Source organism: Eurosta solidaginis, chromosome 1 (genome assembly GCF_040869045.1).
Source record: "Eurosta solidaginis isolate ZX-2024a chromosome 1, ASM4086904v1, whole genome shotgun sequence".
Lineage (NCBI taxonomy): Eukaryota > Metazoa > Arthropoda > Insecta > Diptera > Tephritidae > Eurosta > Eurosta solidaginis.
Window position 1 is genome coordinate 139,979,275 of NC_090319.1, and position 24,282 is coordinate 140,003,556.

A 24,282-nucleotide genomic window follows, 5' to 3' on the forward strand; every position below is an offset into this window, starting at 1 on the left:
TCATCTAGTAATACTGATCTTTCAAATGACATCACGGCATGGACGCAGGGGCTAGAGGAAGCCTTTCAGAGTAAGGAAAAACAACTGCCCCTAAAGTACGCGAACATATTTGACCAGGATGGTTCCAAACCAGGCCGCACCAAGGCTGTGAAACATCAAATTGACACTGGAGATGCGAGGCCGATCCGTCAAGCTCCACGTAGTGTTCCACTGGCGAAGCGGGAAGTTCTGAATCAAATTATATAAGAAATGAGCAACAGTGGCGTCATCGAACCATCAGCTTAGTCCATGGAGCTCACCGGTAGTACTTGTAAAGAAGAAAGATGGAAAAATGAGGTTTTGCGTGGACTACCGGAAGTTGAATGACGTTACAAAAATGGAAAGCTACCCATTGCCAAGAATTGACGAAACTCTGGACTCGCTATCTGGTACGAAATGGTTTTCCACGCTGGACTTGAAAAGCGGCTACTGGCAAGTTGAGGTGAAGGAGGAAGATGAAGAGAAAACAGCCTTCAGTGTCGGTGATGGTCTTTGGCAATTTACAGTGATGCCTTTTGGACTTTGTAATACACCAGCTACTTTTGAGAGACTTATGGACCAGGTACTGAAAGGACTACATTGGAAAACATGCTTGGTGTACCTGGACAACATCGTATTGGGCAAGAATTTTGATGAACATCTTAAGAACTTGGAGGAAGTTTTCCAGAGAATAGCTGGCGCTGGTCTGAAGTTAAGTCCCAAAAAGTGTGCGCTGTTTAAAAAGGAAGTAAATTATTTGGGTAACAAGGTAACGACAGAGGGCATCTGCACTGCAAACGAAAAGATAGAGGCTGTAAAGGATTGGCCAAGACCACAGAACCTACATGAAATGAGAAGTTTCCGTGGGCTGTGCACAAATTACCGCCGATTTGTACTAAATTTTTCCAGCGTAGCCCATAGCCTCCATGAGCTTACAAGAAAAAATAAAGCTTTTGAATGGAAGGAGCAAGAAGTGGCTTTCCAAACATTGAAGGAGCGTTTGTGCACTGCCCCAATGTTAGCATATCCGATTCCAGGAGCAACATTTATTCTAGATACAGATGCGAGTTGATATGCTATAGGAGGCGTTTTATCACAACTGGTCGATGGACAGGAGAATGTAGTTGCATATTACAGCCGTTCGATTGGAAAACCAGAGAGGAACTACTGCTTTACGCGGAGAGAGCTGTTGGCATTGGTAGAGTGCATTAAACATTTTCACAAATACGTCTACGGACAGCGATTCCGTATCAGGACAGATCACGCAGCGTTAAAATGGCTGCTGCAGTTCCGTAATCCGGAAGGACAATTGGCACGGTGGATTGAGCGACAACAAAGCTATAACTTTTCCATTGAGCATCGAAAAGATAGTACCCATGGAAATGCCGATGCAATGTCACGACGACCATGTAGTTTGGAATGGAAGCACTGTTCAAAGGCCGAGGCTAAAGAAGAAATTATAGATGTCCGGCTAATGACTATAACGTGTACGGATGAATGGAACAGGGTACAGCTAAGAAAGTGTCAGCTAGAAGATACAGATCTGTCACATGTTATGCAAGGGCTCGAACGACACGAAAGACCAAGCAGAGATGAGATGTCAGCAGAGAGTCCCATTGCGAAATCATATTGGGCACAGTGGAACAGTTTAGAATTGATATCCGGTTGCTTGCATCGAGTATGGGAGAGTGAGGATGGTCAAAGAAAAAAGAAACTGATAGTTGCTCCCAGAGAGAGGATTCCTGACGTACTCAGTGAGCTGCATAATGGTCCAAGCGGAGGTCACCTTGGAGTCACGAAGACGCTCGAGAAGATTAAACAGAGATTCTGTTGGGTTGGTTGCCGTCAGTCGGTCACTGACTGGATTGCGAACTGCGAGGTTTGCAGCAGAGCGAAAGGGCCCAGAACCCGAAGTCATGGCCAGATGAAGCAATATAACTCAGGTGCGCCATTTGAAAGGATCGCTATGGATTTCGCCGGTCCATTTCCTACTAGCAACGGCGGAAACAAATATGTACTGGTAGTTATGGATTATTTCAGCAAATGGCCAGAGGTATACCCAATCCCAAATGAAGAAGCGGAAACAGTAGCAGAAGTGTTTATAAACAATTGGGTTGCAAGGTATGGTGTACCAATGGAGTTTAGATTTAGATTTATTCATTCATTCTTTTCTTACAATGTAACATTTCAACTTAAAATTAACATCATTTAGATTAATATGTAAGAAAAAAAAGGTAAAGCATTCTGTAAAATATAATATAATAGTGTGGAATGCTATACATAAATAGAATACAAAACTAGTGTGTGGGGTGAAAATGGGACTTAGATATGCGATTATAATATAAATATGTAATATTCAATATTTACAGATCCAAAGTCAAATTAAATACTAGTGTCCAGCAAAACTTTGATATCGTTATGTGATAGCTCGTGTAGATACGAAAGCTTACAAGAGACGATTGTGAAAAAGTTACTGTAATGAGTTGTACGATATGCAGGAATGACAACTAGGCCATGGGTGTTTGCCCTCAGATTATAATTATCCGAAGCTAGGCTATGTAAATAACCGCATCGAATGAAAAATATTTTTAATGTCTTATAGTAATACATGTGTTTTATCGGCAGAATTCCAAGTTTTGTAAAAAGCTCCATGGAGTGATGAAATCGGTTAACTTGCAGATTTTTCGGATAAGGTATTTCTGACTAACTAGGAGGGGCTGTTTTTATTAAACGATGCCCCACCCCAACAGCTTATGCCATACTGAAGCTTGGAGTGGATTAGCGCATAATACAGAACCTTGAGTGTTTCATTTTACAAATGTTTCTAAGATTATAAAAGTGTCGAATCGTACATCGCAAATAGGTTTTTAAACGCGAAATGTGTGAAGACCAGTTAAGACTTTGATCAAGAGACACACCCAAATATTGAAACTCCTAGACTTTTTCAATTGTAAAGCAGGAATTGCTACAATGAGCATTGCAATTGAAAGAACTCATTGGACAAGATAAGCCATGTAGGGAAAAATGCGTGCAATTAGTAGAATGGAAAACAATATCTCCGTCAGGCATATCTCTCGCATGTAGATTAAAAAACATCATCTGTGTTTTTTTACTCACAACAAGCTTATGCTTAGCAAACCACGCTCTTAGCAAATACACATCATGGTTGATACCTGCCACCAAATCTAAAAAGTTTGTTGAGCCGTATGCAATCGCGAGGTCATCCGCGAAGGCATTTACTTTTCCGTAGAAAGGTAATGAAAAAATTGAGTTCAAGTAAACTAAAAACAACATTGGGCCTAATACAGACCCTTGTGGCACTCTCTTACCCTCTGAAATCTTCCTGTTAAGTAGGAACTAAACCAATTATGAATAAACCCACGAAAACCAGCGCAATGCAATTTATCTAGCAAGATTTTATGATCTACCATATCAAAAGCCTTGGTAATATCCACAAATAAGCCAGCGCAATTCTTTCTGTTATCTAAGTCGGCATTTATAAGGCAACAAAACCTAAGTAAAGCATCTTCAGTAGACCTTCCTGATCTAAAACTGAACTGCATTGAGCTAAAAAAGCTTGTATTTTCCAGGAACGAAAGAATCCTATTTTTAATCATTTTCTCAAAAACCTTTGAAATAGAGGACAGCAAAGAGATAGGTCTATAATTGTTTTTGTCTTTTTTCTTGCCTTTCTTAAAAAGTGGAATGACAATAGCACATTTCAAGTCGGACGGAAAGGTCCAGAGAACACGCTAGAATTGAAAAGGTGTGCAAGGATATCAATCAAAATAAAAGCCACATTTTTTAAAATATGGTTTGATATACCATCATAGCCACATGATCTTGAGTTATTCAAGCAATTAATGGTTTTCAAAATTTCTAATCCGGTAAAGGGTTCGAAGAAAAAACTACTGTTCGTACTTGACTCAATAAACTCCAACTCAAGGCATTTGCATGAAGATATCATTGCATAAGTATGCTCAATAGAAGAAAAGTGTTCGTTGAAAAGATTTGCTACCTCCATAGAGTTAGTAATTATCTCATCACAATTTGATAGGGCAATTGACGTGTCTTTTGTCCTACTATTCCTGTTTAACATACTGTTAATAACATCCCATTCTTTCTTTGAATTACCCTGAAAAGCAATAAACTTATTGCGATAAAAATTATCACGTTGCAAGCGAACTTCTTTTTTCACGGTATAACACAAGACAGCATAGCGTCTACGAAGTTTGTGATTTTGGGCATGCTTACTACACTTTCTCGCAAGTTTATTTTTTAGCCTTATCTTAGAAATGAGTGACCCGCTAATCCACGGTTTTAGACTTTTAGCCGATTTACGGGGCTTAAGCGTATAGGTTGCGGCTACGATATGATTTTGAAAGATGTTTGAAAAGTTGCTGTACGCCATGGATACATTAGTCTCATTATAAACTTCTCTCCAGGACTCAAATAAAAGGCTTTCCTTCAGAAGGCTGAAATTGATTCTAATTTTATTCGTAATCGCCTTTTTGTTTAAAACACCCTCCTCAGAAACTTTGTTAATAATCAAGCCATTCATTTTGTGATCCGTAATATTGAGGTCAAAGTTAAGACTATTAAATGAATGGGTATTAGAATTGGATCGACAAAATACATGGTCAAGACAAGTAACAGAGACATAACGCGTTGGCTCATTCAAGTACGACACAAAACCATTACTAGGCAAAAGAATTTTATAATTATCAGCTGCAGAGCTCTGCTCCAAAATATCTAAATTAAAATCACCTAAAATAATAAGAATAGCCGATCTTTCACTTTCCAGGAGAAGTGAAAATTCTTCCATAAAGGAGTGAATGGAAACGGAATGTAATCTGTAGACACATATAAAACTAAAGACCTTACCAGAGATACTTAACGTCAGCTTCAATACATCCGCGCTCGTCAAGTGATAGCAGAAATATTCAAAATCATACGTACTACGGACGAATACTCCCAATCCACCTGCAGAATACTGCTCGTTAGTATTTGCAACAAACTTATAATTGGGAATATTGAAATCTTGTATTTCGTGTGCATATATCCAGATTTCAGACACAAAAATAATATCTAGATAATTTTTAAATAATTCGATATTACAAAGCAGTAAATCAAAATTTTGCCGGAGACTGCGAATATTTTGATGTACGATAACGAAGGAGTTGTTAAGCTTAGATAAAATATCGAGATCGTTAATGGGACTAATATTGACGTTGTTGTATGTTTCAAGAAGATTATAAACATTTATAATTATTAATATATATAAGATAATAATAAATCAAAGTTAAGTTGAATTAAGTTACTTTCAACAAATCATCCAAAGTTCTTAAAACAACAACACTGTCATTATCGTCCTTTTTAATAAGAATCTTATTATTAGTAACCCAAACATACTTATAGTTTTTATTTATAGTTTTTATTTTTTTTGTGCAGCAAAGCTGCGTTGTATGCTGTTAAGCTTGCTTTTATGTAGATATTCCCCTTTTTGTCATCTCCAAAAAGTTCACCCGTTAATTTTCCCTTAGACTTCCTTTTCATTTTTATTACTTTTTCCTTCAGCTCAGTGGAAGCAAAATGCACGCGAATGACATTTGTTTTATGAGCCCTTTGTTTATGCTTCTGTTTTTTCACATAGCATTTCATTATTTGATCGGGAGAGACTGATATGCCCAAAGCTGAGTTTAAAACTCGATGTGTGCATTCTCTCATGTTTTTGTCGCTAAGCTCTGGCACTCCAACAATATCGACAGCGCACTCTAGCAATTGTTGCTCTCTCCAATTAACCATACCTTCAAGTCTGTTTACTTTTTTACTCAGTTTTGCATTTTCTTCTTTCAGCTGCTTCACAGTGCTGAAAAAGTCAGCATTGAATTTTTTCAAGCTTAATATTTCCTCATACAACAACTGCAATGTAATTTCTTTAGAGAATGCACCGTTCTCAGAAATTTTATTCTCATGCACTTGTTGTGTACTTTGAACCTGATCTGTTGAGCTGATGGTGAAATTGTTATTATTATTGTTTCTGTTGATGTTGTTTACAGACTTTTGGGTATGTTGTTTTTGGTTATTTCCACTTAATTTTTGTTTGTTGGAAATATTTGGTAAAGATTTAGCGGCTGGCTGTGCTGCAATTTTAGGATTAGTATCTGCAGCTGCGGCTACTGGTAATGGCTGTAGATACAGGGATTTACGACGGGTGAGATTACAGCCGTCGCAGCGATGTTTGATATTATTGGACTTCATTAGTCCAAGTCTTCCGGGTTTATTTTTGCACATAAGGCATGAAAAAAGGCGCCACAATCCGCACATGCAACTTTAGCTACATCAGCGCGGTCTACCTTGTCGTTACAAGTTGCACAATTCATATTTTTTTTTTTTTGTTGCATTCAGACCAAGGCAGGAATATCGAATCAGCTGTGTTCCAGGAAATGTGTAAATCATTGGGCATTCGAAAAACACGGACAACTGCATTGCATCCTCAACCCGATGGTATGGTAGAACGATTCAATAGAACATTGGAGGAGCAATTAAGGAAAGTAGTAGACAAGTACCATAAAGAGTGGGATACCCGCATACCATTATTCTTGATGGCGTACCGATCAGCAGTGTATAAGACAACTCGCCAAACCCCTGCAAAAGTAATTTTTGGCAATGGCCTTAGACTACCAGCTGATTTGAAGTTTGGGATAGATGCCAATGCGGAGAGAAATGTCAAGAAATCCACTAGTGATTTGGAAGAAGAGCTAAGAGAAATACATGATCTGATAAGGCAACGAACAAAGATTATGAGTGACAAGATGAAAGCCAGATACGATAAAGCAATTAATTCGGAAGGTTTTTAGGAAGGAGATTTGGTGCTGTTATACAACCCACAACGTAAAAAAGGTTTGACCCCGAAATTGCACTGTAATTGGGAAGGCCCATACAAAGTTGTAAAACGGCTCAACGATGTACTGTAGCGCATACAAACCATCGGTAAACCACGAACCAAAATGAAAGTGGTCCATTTGGAAAGGCTGGCAACGTTTAGATCGGGAGATTTGTCTGATCGGGACGATCAGACTTAGGTGGAGGACAGTGTTACGAATATTAGCAAAACTAAGGGGTGCTGCCAACTCTAAGCCGATGCTATACAGTGATATCATGCACATCCATAGATCAATCATTATGTATCTACATAAACGAATCAATAATTGCGTCTACACATATGTACATATACCAGCAGCGGAGAAGCAATGCACCAACATATGCATATATCTTAGCTGAATTGCTCACAAGAGAGGGCAATAATTTGTGCAAGTATTACTCAAATGAGAAGTTATAAACGTAGTTGTGGCTGGCGATTTTGTAGCTGAAACTAACTAGTAAGTTCTGGAATGGAAAAGCCTGGAAGTATGCAATGAGAAATCAAAAAGTATAAAAGGCGCGACAGTAGAGGCGAGGAGTGAGTTTCATTTGAGCTATCAATCAGTTTGGTTGTTGAGCAAGCTAGTTGCAAAGTATAAGTGTTATTGTGAAGTACTTTAATAAAGGCCATTTTTCCATTATTCAATATTGGAGTTATTTATTCAACAGTTTAGTGATTCGAATTTAGCAAAAGCGCAAATAAGAGGATTTGCAAGTAAATTCGTTACAATACTTTCTAAATTAAGGGAGAAATGGCCAAAAATGTTTCTATCTGAACGATCGGTTGTATGGGATAGGTATATACTATATACATATAGCTCCAATGAAAGTGATTGTTTCAGGAAATCTTCTATATATTAGAATAAATATCACCAAGTTTAACGTTTTTATATTGGAAATTAAGGGAGAAATGGCTAAAAATCATTCTATCTGAACGATCGGTTGTATGGGATATAACTATATATAGCTCCGATCAAAGTGATTTTTTCAGGATATCTTCTATGATATATTAGAATATTTATCACCGAGTTTCACGTTTATACTTTCTAAATTGCGGCAGAAATGACCAAAATCGTTATAATGGTCCGATCCTACCGGATCCGACAAATGCCTAATACAATACAAAAATACATCCTTGTGCCAAATTTCATTGAGATATCTCAAAATTTGAGGGACTAGTTTGCGTTCAAACAGACAGACAGACAGACGGACAGACGGGCATGGATATGTCAATTCAGTTCGTCGCCCTGATCAATTCGGTATACTTAATGGTGAGCCTATCTTCTATATTTCTCTACGTTACTAACATCGGACCAAAGTCAATATACCACTTCATGTTCATGAAAGGTATAAAAAATACTGTGCTCAAATGTAATTTCTGCCACAGTACTTTCGAAAGGAATTGCAAACGTAATTGAAAATTTTGCAGTTACATTACAAGGAATGCCAAATGTAATTAATAATTTCCCATTCCTCAAAGGAATTGCAAATTAATTGAAAAATTCTTAGTGTAAAAAATATTTTTGCGATTCAAGCACTGTCTTCTATAACTGGAAATTCATTTCTCCTCGCCATATATGACGACGGGTATGGTAAGATTGTGTCATTGCAGTTTAGGTTTGCTGTCGAGCGGCCGGCCAATTGCTTTGTACGTGGCTAGGAACGTTTCTTCATCTTTTCCCCAAGTACTAATGGCAAGCGACTTGAGGATTTTGTTACGGCTTTGTACTTTAGATACAACTTCGATGACATATGCCTTGAAGGTGAGAGTGTGAACGAATGTTACTCCTATGGTAGCGCAACAACATCGACGTGAACTTCCAATATTCCACGTCGCAAACCAGAGTGGCCGTGGATTTGGTCGGCTAGGTTCAGATAATTTGCAGTATGTCTTTTTATACAAAGGGGAAAGGGTGAACCTTCTATATCTTGGAGTAGAGTACCGTGGTTGACTGTGTCAAAAGCTTTTGACAGCGCTGGTAGTGCTATGTATTTTGCGGAAACCAAGCTGATGAGTGGCTAGGCGAAGATTCGCAGTAAACTGACGGAGCAGGAAGGTTTCCAATGTCTTCGCTACTGGCGAACGGATTGATACCGTTCGTTATGACTTACCTTGGTTAGCCGGTTTCCCAGGCTTGAAAACGTACGTCAGGTAGCTTTCTCCCTCAGCGCCATGATGTTTTTGCATTGGCATGGCTACTCCATCTGAACCTATTGATTTAGAAGATTTGGCTTTTTTCATGACATCTTTAATCTCTGTGGGGTGATGGTAACGGGTCACACGTCGTGTTTGTGTCTATGTTCCCCTCTGTTTGCACGTCATCTGGCCTTGTCTCCTCAAGGACGCATTAAAAATTGCCTGAAAAAACCGCTCACGCATGTCCTCGAGTTCGCAGAGTTGTATCGCCAAAGGCGATGGATATATTCTCATTGCGTTTAATTGTGTTAGACAAGGATTTGACTATTAACCACGACTTATCGACACCCAAGATAGGTTGCAGTTATTTCGATGCTCTTCCCATTGCACGTTTGTGTTAATTTACCAGTCGCAGAGTATTCAAGTTGAGATTCCTAATGTGAGTAAAGTTATCTCTGTCTAGGTCATGATAGCGCCTGGCGCAATTTCTTTAAAGAATCTTTTAATTAATTTTTGAACATATATCAGGTGAGCTAGAATGATAGCGCTGAGGCTGGTGATAATGCAACACAATGGAAATCAATGTATAGATCCTAATGTCCAATCCTGTGTCAGTATATTCGGATTCTTATTAGTGTATCCTTCGACTTGATCACGCTTGGTATCCATACTTTAACTTTTGGTACCGTGGAGTTTTGCGCTTTATTAACAACGTGGCAAGCATTGTTGTCTGAAAAAATCGTCAACAAGGTCGGCCACTGGTCTGCTTCCCGGAAAGAGGAGTATCTCAAATAATAACCTGGTCAAGGAAATACCCCCGTAACAAATTACAAGGAAATCCTACCATAAATTAATTTTGCTTAGAATATGTCAGCCCCTGCTTAATTTCTAGGCAAAATAAGAAATAAAACGGACCAAGCTGTGAATCTAAAGCATCCACAATTCTCCTTGAACATAGACACAAATATTCATTAAATTGGGTCCAGTTTTTTAGGAGGAGCTCAGTCACAAATACACGTGCATATGATATACATATATATTTTAACGAAGGTATGATAGGAATACCATTGTCTAAAAACTCACAAATTTTTCGAAACGGCTTATTGCCAAAAGTGAGGGAGATAATAAACCGTCCAACATAGTCTTGGTACAAGGACAAACATCGTACAGTGAGGAGGCGGATATATCCCGACTTAAAAACAATGAGGCACAGAAGAACATCTGACCACTAAACTTTTCAAACAAGGAGGCGAAACGATGCATCATTTCAACGCAAACTTTTAAATATATAGTAGCACCTAGTGAGCTATACCTTAGTTACACTTCATTTCAAACGCTTCTGAGGTTTTATACGGACGACTTTTTGTCATTATCTGCTCTAATATTATTTATTACAATATGGTTCAGAGGAGGCAACTATGGATGGATCAAAAGATCAAGAATACGAGAAAAAAGTTGTCCGGAACATTAATAGTATTTACGTTGTGCTAGCTGAATGTATCAAAGAAAATTAAAAACTATGCTGCTTTCCTATAGCCACCACCCATAGCGGAGGAAGAAAAGGAGATACCCTTACTTAGCTGGGAACTTTAAGAGGATAATAATTTGATATTCAATGGTGTTTTCAAATGCTTTCAGTTACCAGTCACAAGAAAATCTGATGAAATAATGAAAACTGGACCCGAAAAGTCACCCACATCAACCGGAGTAAGTTCCTATGCACAGACTAACTTGCAGTTTTTCAATTACTTTCGCAATTCCTTTGAGGAATGGAATGAGAAATTTTAAAGCACTTTTCAATCCCTTGTAATGTAATTGGAAAATTTTCAATTACATTTGCAATTCCTTTCGAAAGTACTGGGGCAGAAATTACATTTCAGCAAGGTATTTTTTTTTTCAATTACAAACAAAAAATTTTTTGTACTCGAGCCTCAAAAAAACGAAATTACTTTTGGTATTTTTTCTTAAGAACTGAAATGTAATCAATTCCTTTGCTGTGGAGGAAAGGAATTGATTACTTTTTCCAATTACTGAGGAATGTAATGGAATTGAATTTACCTAGCTCTGTTCATGAACTACACTAAAAAATTTTACAGCCACCTACTAAACCTACTAAAAAAATTATTTTCGGACAGGGTATACATTATAATTTTACAATCAAATGAAAATTTTTTTAGTAGGTCATGAAAAAAACTCTAAAAATCAAAGTCGAAAAAAAGTCAAAAAAATGAAATTTTGCAGGCTCGAAAATTATTTTTTTGGGTATGCGCAGTGGAACTTTTTTTCCTGAGCCCAAATCCTATCGAAAAATCTATGGCGCGATAGCGGTTAATAAATCGACCCAGTCTAATGTATAAACAGATGGTTCCAAAGTAGTGAAAGGAGTACGATCTGGGGGGTATACTGTGATTATCCGGAAATAAACAGATCCTACAAGCTGCCAGATCACTTTATCGTTTTCCGAGCGGAAGTATTAGACGTAACCAAAGCATTAGAAACACTGGAAGAGAATAGCTTAAACTGCAACCGTTTTCCTTTTGTATTGGCAGCCATGCAGCAATTAAAGCAATAATCTCGCATAGCACAGCATCTGAAAGTGTGTTAGTGTAATTAATCCCTAGAAATAAGCGGAACGGGGAAATCATACATCTATACTGGGTCCCAGGGCACATGGGAATGAAAAAGCGGATGAACTAGCTAAACAGGGCGCATCCCTTGAAGCTTGCTCCGCAGACGTTCCAATTAGATTGTGCGAGATTAAGAGAAGATGAGACGTGCACATGATCGAACAAGAGGGAAAGGCGTGGGTCCAAGCCAGGGGCTGTAAAGTGTCGAAGATTATGTGTAGGTCTTACGACCTTAGACTAACAAAGTTCCTTCTATCATTAAAAAGAGTGGACTGTAGACTCATGACGGGTATTTTGACTGGACACTGCCTTCTGGCGTCACATGCCTTTAAATTAGGCTTGGTCAGTGACAGCAGATGTAGGAAGTGCGGGTTGGAGCAGGAAGCGATCAAGCACGTTTTGTGCTCCTGCCCCGCGTTTGGCAGGCTAAGACTCCAGCTGATGATGATACAGTTGTCATATCTAGAAGCAGCAAGTGGCATAGGTCCTAGAAGGCTTCTAGTATTTGCCGAGAGAACGAAGTTATTTTATAACATAGGTCCTGATTTTTGATGGGGGTTTTCAGTTTGGTCGTTAAATAAACTTCTGGTAACACTACGGACTCATGCAGTATGTGTGAGGTTCTTATGGTTCTGCCAGTTCAACCTAACCTAACCTTCCCACCATTCTTGCCACCTAACTAATATTTGTGACCTTGCGCTTTTCTTGGCATATTCTTCGGTCGATTCCAATGCCATACAGATCGGCTATTCACTTGACAGTAAATCTTTCGGGACTTTTCGAGATAAAAATCCTGGTTTGTCGGACACCGTCCTATAAGCACATGCTATTCGTATAGCAGTAATATGGCAGGCTGTCAGCATTTCTTTTTGGTTGAGCATTTTAGATCCGTGCCAAAATGGTGCTGCATTTAATATTATCGAGGTGGTTACGTTGGATAATAGCTGACGAGCAGCTTCGCCTGGGCCGCTAATGTTGGGCATTATTCGCGTTAGGGCCCCACTAACTCTACATACTTTCTTTGCCACCGCCCTCAAGTGCTCCTTAAAAGTTAGTTTTGATTCAATATTTACTCCTAAACATTTCAAGAAAGGCTTTGACTTTACTCTTATGCTTAGAACTCCTGCTCTGTTATTCGTGGATTTCCACATCATCCAGGTCCTCGCTGTGGTAGGACCAGTAATCTTGTGTTGGGAAAAAAATTACGATTCCTCTCAACCGTATTGGATGTGTAGGTTGCTCTGATTTCTGCCCTTTAATTTTAGCCATCACCGTTCTGTAAGCCAATCCCTATGGATCAACATCGGCACTCTCAATTAGTTTATTGAAGCATGCTTTCTTGCTCTTTTTTTATAACATTTGTTAGCGCTGTCTATGGGCTTTGTAGGTACTATGTAGCTCACCATATTGTGGTGATGAGCGTGACCTCTGTGCCTTTCGCCGTGATTTGTGACATTTTCTATGCTCCTCCGCTATTTCGTCGTTCTACCAGTACACAGGAGTCCGATTTCCTTTGGCGAGACTTTTCGGCATGAAAGCATCCACGCCGTACTTAATTACTTAGATATTTGAACCGACAGGTCCTCCGCATGTGTCTTTCGCACTGTGGCATCATTCCAAACAACATCAAACATTTGTGGTTCAAAAAGGTATTGTTTCCATCTTCGTTTTTGTAGTTGATTGGAAGCTATTCGTGGTGAAATTTCCACTAGATCTAAGGTAATAGCTTTGTGGTCGCTGAGTGTGTAGACGTTACTGATGGACCACTTTGCACGCCTCGCTATTTCGCTACTAGCAAAGATGAGATCTATAATTGATCATCTACTGCCAGTGTCGAATGTATGTTTCCCCAGTTCGTTTGAAGCTCTAGCTCTAGGATGTAAAGCTTTCGAGAAGAACTCCTACTTAAATCGTTAGTTCGACTACTACCACATACAGCTGACCAAGCATTAAAGTCTCTCTGTGCTTCTTGCTCACCCCAAGAATCATGCTCTCAAACTCCGGGCTAGTCATGCTCGAAGGTAAACTAACGGCAACTAAATATGTATATTGCTTTGATTTTTGCCCACATAAATCCACCACTGTCGGTGCCATCTTTTCCTGTGGGAGAAGTTTTCCTGGTATCAAAATTGAGGCTTTCTTAGCTGAATCTGAGAGCCAACCTTGCTCCTGAGTACTTCTGTACGGTTCTGAAAGTACTCCTATTAAATCCTCCTTCAAACATTGTTTGGGATAAGAGCTCTTGGGCCGCTTGGTAATGTGATTGCTTCCCCCCGTTGTGGCATCTAAAACTGCCTAACGGATGTTGTCCCCCACATACCGCACTTTTCGGTAGATTTTAGCAGTTTGCGGCCACGGTTCTGCATATGCTTATAAATTCTTTAGTACTCCATTCAATACATATACCAACGTTACATGTCACGCATGTGCTTATACATTCTCTAGTACTCCATGCAGTACATATACCAGTATTACATGTTACGCCTGAATTTAAATTGCACATGTGTCCCGTATATAGCATACCTCTTACAAATATTACGCTCACGCTTACGGTAACACTTACACCTTACATTCAGGATTCCCCTATACCATGAGCAAAATCGTTCCAAAGATTTTGATGTTGATTTCTCCGTGTCTTGATCCCAGGACATTCATGTGGTAGGCGTAGCGCGCAACTGTCTCATCACGGTGGCCGACATGTTTACAATAAGTCGTGCAATATTTATGTAATGGTATTACAAGAGATGTATAAAAGATTTAATGCTTTGTCTGCATTAGGTCAAAATGAAATTATTATATCAAATTTACCATGCCGTTGGGCAGTTGTCGTGTTCACTTATTGGTCAATTTAATTGTAGTCAAAACGGACGGCAAAAGCATTTTACAGTGTATGTCAAGCCATTTCCATGATATGGCCAAGGCTATGGTCAGATCTGACCTAGGGAAGCCAAACATAAGGCATAAAAACAATGTTTCCTACTTGAAAACGGAAATACTACGTTTATAGCTACAAATTCAGTTAAACCCTGAAAATAAAGTATGTAACATATGGGCATTTCCGCGGTAACGGACGCGACATTTGTACGCCTTTACGTGCGTCCAAAACAACAAAGACAAAGTAAAAGTTTATATATATTGATATTGTTTTAAAGGGATGACGGAGTGCTAGATTTTAATATATATGGGAAGGATCTTTTACAAATAAGTACGTAATTATAAGCAATTATAAAGTGATACGGAGATGACAAAAAATAGAAGTTTTTTTGAGGCGCATTCAGAAATATACAAAATTCAGCAAATTAAGGATTTTTATATATATGTTAATAAATGCGAACAGATGACTGTTATTCGTAGGTTTATGAAATACGATAATTTTCTCTTAGTTTTTTTTAATTGAGTATAGAAGAAATAGGGACGCGACAAAATTTTCCATGAGCTAGGAAATAGAATTTTTTTCATTATAACACTTCAATTTTATTGAAAATAAAAATTCAAGTAACATTATAATAAAAACGACTTAAAAAATTAAGAAGAAAGTTATTAGTTTTTAGTATGGTCTATTTTAATTATTTTCTTTAATGAAGAGACGGTCCGAGCAACTTCAATAAATTTACTGTCGAAATATTAAAACCAATGCATACTTTTAACTCCTTTGATATTTGGAACATTTTGCCATAACTCTGACAGTTGATTAGAAAAACTATCAATTTGTGTTCCAGAGATATACAAAATGTTAACTCCATCAATGTTGTTCTTAGCACATTCATAGAAGCATAAGGCCTCGCCGAGAATGATATTTCTTGCTTTAACGATTTGCCAGATTTTTCGTTTAACTACGGCATCTATTCCGTCTACAGCACCTTTGCCATGTGAAGTGGCGAAAAAATTCCACTATAAGATTCCGCAGTGAAATTCAGCTGCAAGTCTTGCAATCTAGAAAGAATAAATTTATTTTTGAATTGGGAAGTGCTTCCATCAGAGAAAATATAAATGCTGGTAACTTCTTTGTACTGGTTTTGTAAGATATTGATAACTTTGGAAATAAAGCAGTAAACGTCGAATTTACTGTGAATCAATCTATCACTGATATAGCATAGGATTTGGTTTCACCAGGAACCCAAGCTACGCACGTAAAAAATTCCACTTGGGTATAACTAAAGTGGGCATCTTGAATTTCGTTTTGGCATGTCAAGCGATAATTTTCAGCAAAATCAACTTGAATAACAATTTCATTAGCTGCTAAATTTTTCTTTTTAGTTTCAAAGTAATTTTGTTGGTGACGTTTAACAAAACAATGCATTTTAAAAGCTGGTAGCTGAATCTCTACATCATGAATTAAGTCACTTAACGGACCAATAGTGTAGTTTAAAGTTATGCGATCGTCTACTTTTCTCCACTGTTTCCATGTGATATCGCGTACACAGCTGTCACAAGTATTAGCCATGCACTTTTCATTCACAACGTCGCAGCAAACTGATGTAAGAAATAAATCAGCTTTGGCAGGAATCTGCCGTATAATCTTTGCACAGCCTTCTAGTAAAAAAATAAAGTTTGCATGGTACTTACAGATACACATATTGTGTCGTAAATTATTGATTAACTGAATGTAAGTTGGCTTAGAACGAATAAAAATAGTTTTGCAGACTTTTTCCTCGGTATATTCGGCTTTGAAAAGTTGATATGCTTCTGTTAAGGTCATAAGCATAAAACGTTTTGAGACTACTTTTCCATTGATTAGCATTGTATCTTTCTCCCAGGAGCTTGAACGCTGATTCCATCTTGCAAAAAGAATTTTTAAATTAATTGTTCACGCATCTGGCTTTTTGATGACTTGATAGTATTTTCATCCATCGTTTCTGTTGGCCTAAGATATTTATTGCATAAAGATTTGAGGATAGCTATTTTTCTATTCAGGTTTTTAGGTAACGCACGCTCAACTTTTTTCATAGCTTTTCCCATCGTTTGCTTACAGCTGTAAATTTCGCAATTCAAATTATCAATATTATCCACGCTCTTTTTTTTGCCGCAAAACTTGCTGCCTAACACGGTCGTTTTCTTTCTTCTTTTCTAATAAATTGCTATCACTTTTCATTTTTTGCGATACTCTTTTTCGGTACTCTTGCTTTCGTTTAGCTTCTTTCTTCTTGTATTCCTGCCATTTCTCGGCGTTTTCTTTCATTTTCTCTCTATATTTCATTGTTATTGCTTTTCTTGTTTCTTTTGCCGTTTTTGCCATCTATAAAATTTTACTCTTGTGCAATTTCTACGACTTTATTTAATATTTAAGGTTTGCAGTAACGGATGCGACGAATTTCAAACACCAATAAATTTTATTAATCGTTTTTGCCGAGAGTCAATGGCTACTTTTCTTAAGTGAAATGATTTATTTGCTTAAAGTCTGAAAGCAATTTACACTTCAACACTGTGTGTACTAATGAGAACAATAAATGCTGTTTTTCGGTAACGGACGCGCCAAACGAATATAAACAGAAGTAATCAAAAAAAAAAACTACCGTTATTCGATCTCCACTAAGTCTCTATGCTTGTTAAACATTATGTTACTATCAGTAGAAGATATTTTTAAATTATAAAAACATCATAGTATTACTTTGAATAAGGGAATATAACAAGGAAAAAAGTTGGTATATTTGGTCAAAAGAGTTACGATTTTTGTAAATTTTGTATATTCGTTGTATATATCGGCTCAAAATTAAAAGAAAATAAAAATTCTTTTATATTTATAAAGTAAAGACCTTTGAGATTTATTATTGATCAACAAAAAGTTTTCAGGAACAGTTCGAGTTTTGCACTCGTGGTTGAACTTTTTGCGAAAATGCCCATATGACTTAACAGAGCATATATTTATTATAAAACAATTGTAATTATAATCCCCAATAATTATTTTTACTTTGAAGATCCATTGAAAATAAATTGTCTTACCCAGTGGAAATATGACCTTCAGAATGGGTTGAATGCGGAGTCAATGGGGGAACTGGTGAACCACCAGAGTCTTCCGATGGTGTTTTTGAAAATAAATTACCACCCAACTCTGAGACCAAAGTGATGGGTGAGCTGTAAATATTTCATTAAACCAAATAGTTTTGTAGTGGCAATATTTACAATGAAGTGGTATGTGGAGTGTTAGGTTATAAATCATGTATAAAAAAAAAAAAAAAAAAAAAAAAAAAAAAATAGAAAAACAAAAATTGGAAATTAGGTGATCATGTTAAAAAAGCGAGTATTTTTTTTATCGATCGGAAAGTAGTGTGGAACAATATTTAATATACGTATACAAATTTTTGTGTATATGTGTGTGTTTTTTCAATTGAATGTAATATCCAATCGCCGCAAGATTTGTGAGCATTTTTTTTTTTTTAAGAAAAAAATAGAAGAAAAAATTTAATACCAATTAGTTTCGTATTTATATAGAATTAAACTAATCAACTAAAGCAATTTACAATAATCTTTGCAATTAAAAGCTATTTTTTTTATTTTCTGCTTATTTGAAGCTCACCTTGAGAATACTTTCGAAAATACGCTGTGGTTCGAATCGCCTGTATTGGGCGCCGATTCAAAATCCACCGACTTTCCAAGGCCGCCACCACTTCCTGGAGGGCCAACTGCTTCTCCAGTCAAACCTTCAACCCAAGTTAATGGATATGATAAACGTTTAAGCATCTACAAGAAAAAAATTTAGATATCACTTTCAAATCTTCTTTATAGCCAATACTTTATTTTTCTTCTCAGCATTCTTGTCATTTTGAACATTTTCCGCTGCGATCGCTGTTCGTGTGTTATCGTCAACACTGAAACTAACGCTGGAGGTTTTCTTACGTCCCCCAATGGCAACAAGATCTAGATTTTGTGCAGGGATAACTGAGCTCTGTGATGGTGATTCGCTCATAAGCGGTGGTGAAATCGTTTTCGGTGGCACCCAGCCAGAGCTCAGCACAATATCGGCATCGGTGTAAGTGGTCTTCTTTGGTATGGGGTGCAAATTTGAAATGGGATCACGTATATCAATACCCGAGTCGTAGCACGACTGCTTAGATAGCTCCGCCAAGTGTTCGATATCGACAGCAGCCAAGCTTCCTGTCGTATTCCCTTTTCCACTAGCTGCACAGAGGCCAGTAATGGAGGTGGCCGTGTGTGGATCTGGTCCCCGGGCGCCGCTGTCAATAGTTGTATGTGATTCGCTGTCACCCACGTCTTCCGATGACCTTTGGGAATAAAAATTATAGAGGCTGAATTTTTTAAATTACGATTTTAATTTGCATTCAAAAATAATAATACAAGTACACGGGTTTACAGTAGTGCGTTGATAATTATTTTTTATACGCTTAGGGTAATTGGGTTGACACGAAAATGAAATGTGTGGGGATGTGGAAGTTTAAAAATACCTTCTTTTACGAAAGTCTGCGTAGAGCACTTGGATTGTCTGCAACAAATCCTTTAAAGGAATTTGAATAGCCTTATATATTTAATTTATTAAATGTGTTTATGTGTTGATTTTCGTTTGCCGGTTCGAAAGCAATCAAATTAAAAGAAACTTGCAATACTTTACACCCCTTGGAATGGAGGTGGTGCGTCTGCTAACCATGTCGATTGTCCTAGGTTTATACCCCCGACAAGTATAATTAATGATTAAATTGCTTAATCTACTTTTCGATCGTTATTGCCGTTAGCAATCGTTTTTAACTAGAGTTCGCCCTGTGCTTGAAATTCAACAACTGCAGTGGTCACTAGGTAAAACACAATAATATAATAAACACCACAACCTAATGGTTATTATCCCTTTTTACCTTTTCTTTCTTTTCTGTTTTTTTTTCTTGTTTTGTTTTATTAAAAAAATACAATTACTGTAGGGTTAATTGTATTTAATAATTATATTGTTATTTATACTTTGTATTGTAATACGTTAAATATTTGTTTGAAAATAATAATATTGAATTTCTAATTTTCAATCTTGATAAATGAATTTTCAAAAATTTCATTCTGCTGTAAATCTTCGATTAAATAAAAACATACTTTTAGGCATATTGCCTTAAATATATAAAGTTGTTTCAACCACTACACTGGCGATCCAGCTTTAGAGAATCCGAACTTTCCTATCGACGTCTCTCGTTCGTTACCTACGCGAAAATACCGGCTATTTGGTGAAATTTTACATGTTTATGCAAAAAAACATAACATAAAATCAATAGAAATACACAAATTTCAATCAGTGAGTGTTAGCAAATTGGAAATTGCTCCAAAAAGTTTCTAAAACGTGTTATAAAAGTGCAACTAAATCGGTTCTTTATCGTTGTCGTTGTCGAAGTGATCATAAACGCCATTACGATCAAGATCACTCAAATATTACAAAGTCAACAGTAACATCAGTGCTAAGAACTTAAACAGTTACAAATTTATCAGATCCACTTATAAAATACTGGCGGCCGCCGTGGTGTGATGGTAGCGTGCTCCGCCTATCACACCGTATGCCCTGGGTTCGCACCCCGGGCAAAGCAACATGAAATTTTTAGAAATAAGATTTTTCAATTAGAAGAAACTTTTTCTAAGCGGGGTCACCCCTCGGCATTGTTTGGCAAACGCCCCGGGTGTATTTCTGCCATGAAAAGCTTTCAGTGAAAACTCATCTGCCTTGCAGATGCCGTTCGGAGTCGGAATAAAACATGTAGGTCCCGTCCAGCCAATTTGTAGGGAAAATCAAGAGGAGCACGACGAAAATTGGAAGAGAAGCTCGGCCTTAGACCTCTTCGGAGGTTATCGCGCCTTACATTTATTTTTTTTACTTATAAAATACGCTACGCAACAAAAAAGGAATATAAAGATTCCAGTGCGCTACTTAAGAAGAACTGTAAAATTTATATGCAAATATGTGGACGACATTTTCGCTGTAATTAAACGCAACGATGCCAACACAATTCTTGAAAATTTAAATAAATGCCATGACAAATTAAAATTTACTATGGAAATTGAAGTAAACTCCAAAATTTAGTATTGACAAGACTACCATGATGGTTAGATGGTACTGATTATAGTTTATTCATGTATATGTTTAAGTGATTAATATTTTTGTTGTTTTATGTTCATGTTTTCGATACGAAATCCAATAGTGTAAGTGTTTCTTGTTAAACAAATTTTTACTCATTTAACTATCTTGCAATTTTAACCTTTGTTTGTGGCAGGGATTTTTTAAAATAAATACCCCCCTGAAGATGCTAACAAAGATTAGCGAAACGTTGGGATAATAGTGGAATAATCTAGTTTTATTTGCACGCTGGACTTAGATCAGAAAAGCCTGTTATTGATAAATTTTATTTTAAAAAGAGAACTGATCGGAATATACAATTAATTAACTTGTATCTCTTAAATTAGATAGGCAAGTATTGCATTACGTATAGTGGCAAAAGTACATTCAAGACTGATACAGCTATACAAGTCATTGTAGTGCGCGCACCAGATAAGAAGAGGATTATTTTTAGCAAAGTTTCGTCGATAAAGGGGTAAATAGAAAGGAACGTAGTGTCTGGATACTCTAGGGGGAACCGCAAAAAACAAGCGGCTGAGAAGGTCCGCAAAATCAATTTCTCCAATAATGAGCTTACGGATGAACAATACCCCCAGTAATATTCTCCGATTTTCCAGAGTGGGTAGGTTAATAAGAAGAAGTCTACTTCTGTATGGAGGAAGGTGGAGACTTGAGTCCCAATTAAGGCCGCGCAATGCAAATATCAAAAATTGCTTTTGAACTGACTCAAGACGCTTTATATGCTTTTGAGAAACAGGGGACCAAACGCATGAGCAATACTCGAGTATTGGAAGAACCAGCGATGTGTAAAGAACCTGAGTGAGGTAGGGATCATCGAACTCTTTAGCCCATCTTTGAACAAATCCAAGTAAACCCAACGCTTTGTTGGCAATAGATGAAATATGTATGTTAAAATTCAATTTCGGATCAAAAAGGACACCTAGATCATTTGCAATAGATATACGCTCGAAAGGCGTACCATCTATTACATAAGGTTTCAATGCTGGCTTCACTCGGTGAAATGTCATATGTTTACATTTAGAGCAATTTAAAGCTAGTCAATTTGTTGTGCACCTAACATCGGAACGAGTCCAAGTCGGCTTGAAGAAGATCCAAGGAACTCAAATCGGTAGGACAGTAAGTGTAGCAAAGTTTTACATCATCCGCATACATTATAGTATTGGAATATAATATTGTCTGTGACAAGTCGTTAATGAAAAGGGCAAAGATCAAAGGACCTAGATGACTTCCCTGGGGTACGCCGGAGGAAACTCCGAACGATTCCGACAGATTGCACTTGAACAGGACTTTTTGGGTCCGGTAAGAAAGATAGCTTTTCAGCCACATTAATAGGTGAAACGGAAAGGCCAGTAAATCAAGCTTATGAATAAGTAACTCATGGTTGACGGTATCAAATGCTTTGCTGAAGTCCGTGTAGATGACATCCGTTTGCTTGTTCGCTAAAAATCCTTCCATAACTATAGAGGTGAATACAAGCAAATTTGTAGTGGTTGAAGATAAAAGGAGATAAAAGACTAGAGCACTGATATTGGAGTTGACTGCTAACAATCTGTTCAGAGACTTTAGGAATGACTGAAAGTTTAGCAATAACCCTGTAGTTTTCAACTTTTGACCTACTACCTTTTTTATGCAGGGGTATAATAAAAGACTGTTTCCAAAGTGCCGGGAATGACGCAGATCCCACAGATAGCTCAAATAATTTTAAAATAGCACGCAACTAGGAACACCGTCCGGTCCCGGAGAAAAGGTGGGCTTCAAAGATTGAAGACTCTGAAGAACAACATTACCATCAATAGAAAGATTCCTAATGGAATTCGAGCTATCTAAGCGATAGGGATATTGACCGGAATGAAAACCAATGGATGAATACGTGGACTTAAAGAACTCAGAAAATAGTTCAGCAACGTCGTCATCAGTGCAAGCTTTTTTACCTCCAAAAGTTAATGAGGAAGGATACCCAGAAGTTTTCCGCTTTGAATTTACGAAACTGTAAAACTTTTTTGGATTTCTAAAAAATTGGGCTTTACAACAACTCAAGTAATTTTTATAACAAAGCTGATTAAGACGGTGAAATTTAGAACGAGCTATTTAGATATTTAAAGAGGTTTGCAGATAGTCCAGATTTCTTGAATCTCTTATAAAGCCTAGATTTAATGTTATTAAGTCTGATAAGTTGCTTTGAAAACCAAGGGGGCTTATTCGAACATAGGGTATAGCGAGTAGGAATTCAGGTATCAAAGAAGCCATCAAGCGTACTGTAAAATATAGAGATAGCCGAATCGACATCAGTCCAAGCATAGAGATCCGACCAATCATGGGAAGCCAACAGATCATTGAGCATAATGAAATTCGCTTTTTAGAAGCATCTAGATCGGGTACGAGACTGTACTTGAATCCTACGGGGTAGGCTGATATCAAGTGATATCTCTAACGTAGGGTGAAGAGGGTCTTCTGGAAGGGATAAAGGTGGGATTTCGTAAGAGCAGTACCCACCGAGCCATCCACAAATACTAAATCCAGCATTTTATTTCCACTATTTGGAACATTGTTAATCTGTAAAAGAGATGAGTATAACATGCAATTGAGAAACTCATGTTGAGCAGTGGGAGTTAAAAAGTTTGAATCACTTATATTAACCCAACTAACTGTTGGCAAGTTAAAGTCACCAACAACAACAAGTCGATCGTTATCTCCCAACTGCGAATGCAAATCGCAGATGGCCGAGCTATGACTAGCATAAACATCCATATCCGAACGAGGTGGTATATACAGCAAACAATTACGCTATAGCTACCGAATGAAAGCCTAACTGCTATGAATTCGATATGAGAGATATTGCCCAGCGAAATCAACTCAGATGACAGGTTAGATTCAACAGCAATAAGGACACCTCCCGCTCTAGAGATGCGATCACGCCGATAAACAGCATATTTATTTAAAAAAACCTCAGAATTGTAATTATCAGGCTTTAGCCAGGTCTCCGTAAAAGCTACAACTTGTGCAGAAAAGTTGAAAGAATTAAGAAAGAATGGAACAAGTTTTGATCGTAAACCACGAACATTTTGGTAATTAATGAGAAGACGGGACAGATCAGCAATTACCTTTGTGTTGTTATTACTGTGTTCGTCATACCGTTTTTTGGCTGTAATAAAACAGGTTCGGCCCTCGCCTTTCTTGTGAACAAGTAAACCACAGTATGCTTAGGCCAAAAAGAGGAATCAAGTACCTTATCGAAATATTCATCTGAAAGGGATATTTTAAATGAGGAGATGTCTCTCTCATATTTAAAGTTAAATTTATGATTTTCGGTAAGCGAGGCGTGTAATCGGGACACAAATACAGCCCTACGAGGTGGCACGGCAGTCATCTGCAAAGGAGTAGCGGATAGCGCACCAGAGAGCTGGGAAGGTGCGGCCGTTATAGAACAGTTGACAGAAAACGCATTGCTTGACCTAGCATTGGTTATCGAGCCCGTCAAAGAAGTACTATTTTTTTCAGGTACATTTGTATCGCTAGCAACA

General features: G+C 37.6%; 1 protein-coding gene across 7 annotated transcripts in view; it reads right to left on the reverse strand.

Moving 5' to 3' along the window:
• mtd (mustard) overlaps positions 1 to 24,282 on the reverse strand; it is a 2,476,738-nt gene that overhangs the window by 790,534 nt on the left and 1,661,922 nt on the right. For 5 of the 7 annotated variants that reach the window (XM_067759877.1, XM_067759878.1, XM_067759876.1 and 2 more), the window contains 3 exons: positions 18,437 to 18,926; positions 18,221 to 18,384; positions 17,647 to 17,778 (listed from right to left, as the gene is read on the reverse strand). The exons of 1 other annotated variant lie outside the window; for it this stretch is intronic. In XM_067759877.1, the coding sequence (XP_067615978.1) occupies positions 17,647 to 17,778; positions 18,221 to 18,384; positions 18,437 to 18,926 (786 nt within the window). The remainder of the gene's footprint in view (positions 1 to 17,646; positions 17,779 to 18,220; positions 18,385 to 18,436; positions 18,927 to 24,282) is intronic. One more of the 7 variants, XM_067759879.1, reaches the window with a different exon arrangement.